Source organism: Gymnoscopelus microlampas, assembly GCF_963454915.1.
Source record: "Gymnoscopelus microlampas genome assembly, chromosome: 21".
In the NCBI taxonomy this organism is placed as follows: Eukaryota; Metazoa; Chordata; class Actinopteri; order Myctophiformes; family Myctophidae; genus Gymnoscopelus; species Gymnoscopelus microlampas.
This window is the reverse complement of record NC_139958.1, coordinates 13393645-13402321: the sequence shown is the minus strand read 5'-3', so window position 1 is coordinate 13402321 and position 8677 is coordinate 13393645. Positions and strand designations below refer to the sequence as shown.

General features: G+C 40.8%; 1 protein-coding gene across 1 annotated transcript; it reads left to right on the top strand.

The window, feature by feature from the left end:
- Window positions 1–547: 547 nt before the first annotated feature.
- Window positions 548–8336, top strand: LOC311037712 (torsin-1A-like). The gene is made up of 6 exons (XM_084046979.1): window positions 548–713; window positions 834–1275; window positions 4422–4687; window positions 4840–5015; window positions 5454–5581; window positions 5917–8336. The coding sequence occupies exons 2-6, from the start codon at window positions 1083–1085 to the stop codon at window positions 6156–6158; spliced, it is 1005 nt and encodes a 334-aa protein (XP_083903105.1). The 5' UTR covers window positions 548–713; window positions 834–1082; the 3' UTR covers window positions 6159–8336.
- Window positions 8337–8677: the final 341 nt, after the last annotated feature.

Below are 8677 nucleotides of genomic sequence, written 5' to 3'. Positions count from 1 at the left end.
GATCTGTAAGGGTCCAATTAGTTCCTAACTATCACTAATTTAGCTGTGGACCCCCTGGAACACCCTCAAGGACCCCGGGGGGACATTTTGAGAACCAAGGGTCTACACACTATGCATCGCTATTCGTCACTGTCAGGTGGAAGTCCAAAACCCTTTCTTTCCCACCTAAATACAATTATTATTATTATAATTAGTTTGTTTGTGGCAAAGGTAATTTACACATTTAATGTTTCAGAGTTAACATTCAAAAGGCCATGTCATTGATACTTTTCTTTTATTTAATAATCTTTAACATAAAACAAGTGAGTAAAGTGCTGAAAATAGGAACAAAAACAACCCATGAATTGAAAATATAGCCTACTGTAAATGGGCTGTTTATATTAATGTGAAACATGTTTTAACATAGTTAGGATGCCAGGGGAGCTGGCATGGAAAATGACATAGGGGGACATTAATGTGGGCGTCACAAGGTGGGCGTGGTCAGACGGTGACGTCAGGAAGTCCGCTGTCAGATTAGACAGCTCCAGTCACACACACACACGGGGTTTAGATTTTTTTTACGATGAATAAACGCAGTAAGCTACGCCTTTGACCCATTCTATCATTATTAGGCTGTGATACTTTCACACACAGGACAGGACACAACAAAGTAGCCTTGGATCAAGACTAACCTCACGTCACCATGGGCGTTGGTCAAGCTCAAGACCATAGATGTTTTACTGAAGTAACGTGAACCGTCTCTAGCGAAACCCCGGTATAGTGATCGCCGCATCGAATGTTGCTGCGCATTAAGTAGGGTACTTACGGTAGGAGTTGCTCCGTGCGGGGGAAAGGTCCTGTTTTCTTTCGTATCTACGAAAACGAAAGCTAGAGTCAGAGTCGATACAAATGCATTACATCTATGATAGACAGTCACAGTCTTGTTGATCCGAGGCTAAGTAACATCAGAGAGAGTTCCTGGTGGATGAGGATCGCCGATCGAAAAAAATTTAATCAGTGCTGCGGGGGTATAACGGAGTTTTGCGACGCACAACGGGTTATTATTGTGAATGAATTAGTTGCTTGCGCCACATCATAGTAAAATGAAGCCTCACCGGCAGCCAGCTGCTTCACTGGTGGTGTTGGTCTTACTGGCCGACATGACCGCGGCGTTTGAGCCGATCACCGGTGCCATCGCGGCCGGAGTCTTGGCCGGTGCCGGTTGGTCCGGAACCAAAATATTTTGTCATTTTAAGGAATGCTGCAACCCGAGTTGGATTTCTTTCAACAGATCAGGTAACGTTCATAATCATAACAACACTACACCAGTGTTTGGTTTGTTGAACACACATCCTCCAGGAGTAGCCCCTACGGAACCTCTCCCTCCGCTGTACGCTGTATAGCTCCGAGATGAGGTCCCTCGTTAGTTACTGCCGTCTGTTTTCGAAATGGTCGCACGTCGTCCACTTTACATGTTTCTTACCCCTTTCTGCACATCGTATCCAAAAAGTAAAGCATTTCCGCCACTCTCTCAGATGTTTGAAGTTTTAACGCGCCATAAAAGCTATCCAACGGGTTGAAGAAAGTATTTAATTTGCCTCGGTTTTCATCCGGTTCCATAATATTTTGCATTAGAAGATGCAATTCAACATTTGACCAGTAGGGTAAAAAGTAATGTTATCTCTACGGGCGCAACTCTTGCGCAATGTCTTAAAAACCATGTAACCGGATGAAAACCGAGGCAAATTAAATACTTTCTTCAACCCGTTGGATGGCTTTTATGGCGCGTTAAAACTTCAAACATCTGAGAGAGTGGCGGAAATGCTTTACTTTTTGGATACGATGTGCAGAAAGGGGTAAGAAACATGTAAAGTGGACGACGTGCGACCATTTCGAAAACAGACGGCAGTAACTAACGAGGAACCTCATCTCGGAGCTATACAGCGGAGGGAGAGGTTCCGTCGGAGCTACTCCAGGAGGTGCCGTAATAACGACGGAAAGTATTTGGACCAGGAGTGTTATAGTAGCTGTAGTTTACAACCCTCGTAGACGTATTTAAGTGTTATAGTATAATATATAGGAATATAAGCCACTGGCCACAATAAACATTTTCATAATGTTTTCAAACGCTAGTTTCAATTCTTGTTTCATAAAGCATAATAAGGATGGATGGCATAAATACTATTAACTGGTGTAGATAGTATAAATATCGAAGATAGCAGTCATGTTGCATATCCCAATGACGGTGACAGCGCGTACACTTCACAGGTCGAACAGCTGCTGTGAGTTACCGTCAATGCATAGAGCGTCGATGTCGCCGACTCTGCTGGACAGACAGTGTTGCCAAGTCTTGTGAGAAAAAAAAGCAAACCCACCTCGAAAAACAAGCCAACTCTTGCAAGAGAAATAAGCCAAATCTCACCTCGAAAAACAAGCCAAAAGTTGCTTTAAATAAGAAGACATGGCAACAGCATTGTATGGATCTTCTTCTTACCAGGAAGTAACAGACAATGAAATGGGGCTATGGCGCCACCCCTGGATCGGCCGGGAATACCATGTATATGGTTCCTTCAATAGTAGCCTTGGATCAAGATAGGCTATGGATATGTATTTTTATCTAGTCTGACTTTTGCTTACGCATAAAGATCTTCTTCTTTCGGCTATTTCCCTTCGGGGTCGCCCCAGCGGATCACCTGTTTCCATCTGCTTTCGTATATACGAAAGAAAAGTCAGACTCGATAAAAATACTTTTGCTTTCGTATCTATAGATACTAATGCTCATTATAATATGGTACCATTTTTGTCTACTTAGTCTGGGCTGTGGACAGTTCAGAAACCCGCCTAACAGTGACATCAATGTGGAAATTAATCTAACTAGAGGTTCGGTCCGCTTCGCGGCCCTCACATCTAGCCATCAAGCTATATACTGTTATTACTTGCGCCAGTGAAGCAGCGCAAGTACTGTATTCAGGGCCGTCATGTTGAAAGGAGTACACAACATAGTATATACAACATATGTATATATGTACATATGTATATATATACACATATGTATATATATACATATGTATATATATACATATGTACATATATACATATGTACATATGTACATATGTGTGTATATATATACATATGTACATATGTGTATGTATATACATATGTATATGTATATATATACATATGTATATATGTACATATGTGTATATATATACATATGTGTATATGTACATATGTATATGTCGCGGCGACGCGGCCCGAACGTCTAGCGTGACGCGTCGTTCACTTTGCAGTGCCACCTTACAGGCACCTCACAGTGTGAGAGAGAGTTTTGTGCTCTCCTAAATCCACGGCAGGCTTTGAAAGTACCCACTGCTGTCGTGAGATTACGTCACACTGGCGTTGTGTCCATATTCGGGACGACCGTCTCATCGTGATGTCACGACCGTGATGTCATGCTGTCGTGAGATGACGTCACACTGGCCACATACAACGTTCGTACATACTGACAACCGACATGGCGCAGGATTCAAATTGTATATATATAGATAGATACACATATGTGTATATGTACATATGTATATATATACATATATACATATGTATATATATATACATATGTATAATTATTATTATTATTATATATATATATAGTCTCATCCGGCGGCGTCCTAGTATTTTATAGGCACTATGCACATATGTCAAGTGAAGTCCAGCCAATCAAATTGAGCTCAGGCACTGGCATGAACAAATAGGCATAGGGACTATTGATGACATCACTATTATGTCATGAATACAAAGACCGATGCTATATATAGTGTAAAACATATTAATTCACATTAATCTCGACCATTAATCTGGTCCTTAATAAGACATTCTTGAAAATTAAATTGAAGTTTTGACTATATTTTAAAAATAACATTGGTTTGTTTACAATCTTTTTTTCAGTTTTTTTTCTCAAGGCGCAAGTTAGCAATTGACAGATTGCAGTCTTGTTACAATTGTTGTGGGCATAAAATGAGGCCATGGCCACCGCTTGGGGCACCACGTCTGTACACGTCATTGGCCGATTCTGTAAATATGTGTAGGCTATAATTTAATTTGTATAATTTAGGTATATATAAATATATATATTTTTTAAACATTATTTAGTTACCTGGATGCCATTTAGGTAGCTGCTGGTCTAAAACCTGAGTTACTGGTAATAACGGCAGATGGTGGTCATTTTGGAAAATGGCTGCCATGGTTACCACGGCACAAATCTGCGATGGCCCTACAGCCAAAAATGTTCCTTAGTACATGTTTTAACAGTGTGCCAAATCTCATGCTTGTATTGTAAAGTGCACGATTCTATCAAAATACTGTGCGTAGCCACCAAACTAATTACTACACAAACTGATACATATTTTGTAATCATGTTGACATTATACTTTGCATTCATTAGGTCTGGAGGCTGACCTGGAGCGCAGGCTGTTTGGGCAGCATATAGCATCACGTGTCATCATGAAAGCTGTGTCTGGATTCATGAACGACGACAACCGCAAGAAGCCCCTGGTCCTCTCTCTCCATGGTTTGGCTGGTACAGGGAAGAACTTTGTCAGCAAACTCATAGCTGAGAACATCTACAAAGAGGGCATGAACAGCAAATTTGTCCATTTCTTCAACGCTGAACATCACTTTCCACATGCAAATCAAATTGACACCTACAAGGTATTGTAATATCTAGCTCTAGAATCAATAAATCATTTTTATTCTTTTTTTTGTTAAAACGTTACTACGCTGGGACAACAGTTTTGTCCATCTGACTACACAGATATAATTGTTTTTTTATCGTTCTGTATTTGTCTGTTGTTAATCCCCAGTCTCAGTTACGGCAGTGGATCAGAGAAGGTGTCGTAGACTGTCCGACCTCCATGTTCATCTTTGATGAGATGGACAAGATGCATCCTGGCCTGATTGACAGCATGACGTCCTTCTTAGATTACTATGTTAAGTTGGATGGAGTCTCCTATCGGAAAGCTATATTTATCTTCCTCAGGTGAAGACAAAACTCATAAGTTTCTTAAATAACAATTGTTTCTTACCAGGAGAAGCAATGGGTTGAATGAACACTAACTCTGTTATTATTGGTTGAATTACAATATGTTGTAATTTACTTCTGCTAATTCTCTCACTGTATTCACACTTGTATTTACATTTTATAAATAAATACTATACAACTATTAATGCTCTCAATCTATTTGTGAGTTATCTGAATGAACCTTTTTTTATATAACTGATTTTGTTTTGGTTTACCAAAATGCCACCTAAGCCCAGTAAACAGAGTAAATCGGCTAATGCCAGTAAAAACATTGGCCTGCAGCGCACACCGCCTTCTCGCCACCCGTTTCATTTGTGTGTGTTCTAACGCACAATTGTGAACACTGCAGGGGTTAATACAAAGTTAATTTATTTTTGGATATTTTGTTTGTAATAGTAATGCTGGAGGAAACAGCATCGTAGAGACAACTCTGGATTTCTGGAAAGCAGGACGAGACAGAGAGGAGATTGAACTGAAGGACCTGGAAAAGACTCTTTCTCTGGCTGTGTTCAACAACAAGCAAAGTGAGTACACTACACATTAATACCCGACTGAAATACTTCTACTGTATAAAAGGACTGACATTGACATTAAAATTGGATTTGATTAACCACACGAAACCTAGTGTCCCTATTCTGGGCATGGAGGCGAACATTCTGGAGAAAATAGGCGAACATTTGCAGAAAATAACGGATCTATTTTCAGCTAGGAGTTTTGGTATCGAGGGAAAAAAGGAGAGGACCAAGTATAGACCCCTGGGGGATACTGGTCCACGAAGTATATAGGGGTTAAACAAATTGAACAAGTTAAACAAATACTGACAGTTTTTTCCCCCCAATGTCTCATTCTCATGGTGTAGGTGGGTATACCAGCTTGATAGACAAGAACCTGGTGGACTTCTTCGTACCATTTCTCCCTCTGGAATACAAACATGTTGTCCTGTGTGCTAAGGCTGAGATGGCTGCCAAGGGCCTGATGCCAGACCAAGACGTGGCTGAAAAGGTGGCCAAAGAAGAGCTCATCTACTTCCCTACGTCAGAGAAAGTCTTCTCTGTCAAAGGTTGCAAGACAGTACAGAGCAAGATAGACTACTATCTGTAACGTTTGGGATCTGTTGGATGCTTCTACCGTATTATCCCCGCCAAGGCCGGAAGGCCGAAGGCGAGGGATTGTGTTTTCAATTTACAATTTAGGCATTTAGCAGACGCTCTTAAGCCAGAGCGATTTACAGTAAGCAAGGACAACACAAGATAATACATCAAATGCATTCACTCCTGTGAGTCTGTCCACCCGTCCGTCCATCTGTCTGTCCGTCCGTCAACATCTAATCTCGGGCACTGCTGGACCGATCGGTGTGAAAATTTGCACGCAGACTCCCTGGAGGCCACGGAAGAACCTCTGCCAAAATGTTTCAAATTGGCCTATTATAGCACCAACCTGAGACCAATGTTTCCAAAACACATTTCTTTGCTACCATTCCAAACCAAAGATTTGTCCAAACCTCACGCAAATTGGTACACATTATGTCTGTAGGCATGTGATCAAGACGTATCTGTCAGATGTATCATTTGGTCCATTCTGAATGGCTTCGATTGGCTTCCAAAATTTGCTAGAGTGGCCGTTTTGTGCAAAATGCCACAAATCATGAACGCAGCCTCCAATTGTTGTAAAACTTTACACACACACACACACACACACACACACACACACACACACACACACACACACACACACACACACACACACACACACACACACACACACACACACACACACACACACACACACACACACACACACACACACACACACACACACACACACACACACGAGGCCAAGGAAGAACCACCCTAAATCTTTGAAATCAGCCTCATGGTGGTGCTATAACTGGCCAATTCACGCAAAATTTAGGGCAGAGTGTCTTGGCCTGGCAGAGACAAATATTGTACTTTTTTATTGTACTATAAATTATTTTACAGCTAGTTACTTTGTAGATTTAGATTATTGTTACACAACATACATTAATGAAGCCCTACTTGAAACTTAGCTCAGGGGTTGTCAAACTTTTTTATACCACGACCCCATATTATGGCGACCCCATCCATTATGATCTCCCCGTTTGCTTGGTAATGTTACATCACAATCTAAATTTAACTCTGTGAGGGTACAAATGGAACCAAATGGACCCGTGGTCCATGTATTTGTACCACCCGCTCATACTGTACAGAAGACCTAAGTAAATCGTTTATGAACAGATAAAAACAGTTTGTGTGCCTCAGCCTCTGCAAGGGCTTGTGTGTGTGTGTGTGTGTGTGTGTGTGTGTGTGTGTGTGTGTGTGTGTGTGTTGTCTAGTGTTTCTGCTTGTTCTCGGTTCTGTGTTGGAGGTGGAGCTGAGTGTGTATGAGGCCGTTCTCTTCACGTTGGTCAGGATGACCTCACCTTTTTTGTATTTCTTTTTTAATACCGGTTCTTGATAATAAAAAAAAATCTTCTTTTATGGTTGCCAATGCGCAGCCCCAACGGCACCTTCCTGCGACCCCACTTTGGGTCGCAACTCATAGTTTGAGAACCACTGCTTAGCTATTCGAAAATAGCAGCTCTACAAGCTCACAAAAGTTTGTGAAATATGGAGCAAAATGTTACTTTTACTAATTTAGATGCCAATACTTTTGTACTTTTACTCTTGTAAATTTGTATACACTCCTTTTACTTCTACCAGAGTATCTATATATTGTTTATAGTAAAGGAAAGGAAAGTAAAGGAGTACTTCTAGCACCACTGCTCTTTAGAGATGTATCCCTACTTCTGATGGTGTAAAATGGGACATTAATACTGTTTACAAACGTAAACTAGTGCAATGCCCATTGGAAACGTGTAGTGTAGTGGGGATTGTTTTAGCTGGGTATAGGCTATTTAATGACATCACGTGCACACACATGTGCACGCGCACAGAGACGATCCGACCAGCTTTATGAATTTGTGTTTGTTTGTTTGATGTTAGATTCATTTTAGTTAGTTGCAATAGAATGCATGTCAACAGATGTGATGGTGGAGGAAAAAAAACAAAGATGGTTTTATATGCAATTCTAGTCTTAGTTTTGCATAGTTACACTTAAACGTATCTATTCTTCCTACATTTTCCATATACATTTTTTTGAGGTGGAAGGATTAAAAGTCAAGTTTAGAGAAATGTGTGTGTTGTGTTAGAGAAAGAAAGTAGTTTTCTTTGTCCCAACACCCATAAATAAAGTACAAATAAAAGCTTGAAAACATTTTAATGCCATTGTTGTTTGTGACATTCCTTTCCCTAAAGCAGTGGTGCTCAAAGTGGGATCCGGGTACCCCAAAGAGTCCTTGAGGGGGTTCCAGGAGGTCCCCAGCTAAATTAATTAATATATATAATATATAAATAATAAAAAGGTTAAACCACTTCAACCCTATTTTGTACTTTTGCATCCCTACTTTAGTGGCTGACATAAAGTGTGTTTATGTGGGAACTGGGAGGGGAAGGTTTTATGATTGTAGAGGCCAGGGGTTGGGTTGGGGGAAGGGGGGGTGGATGTGTTTGATGGTGTGTTGTTGAATGCCCCCATGACACTAAAGGTCAATGGTGTCGCCC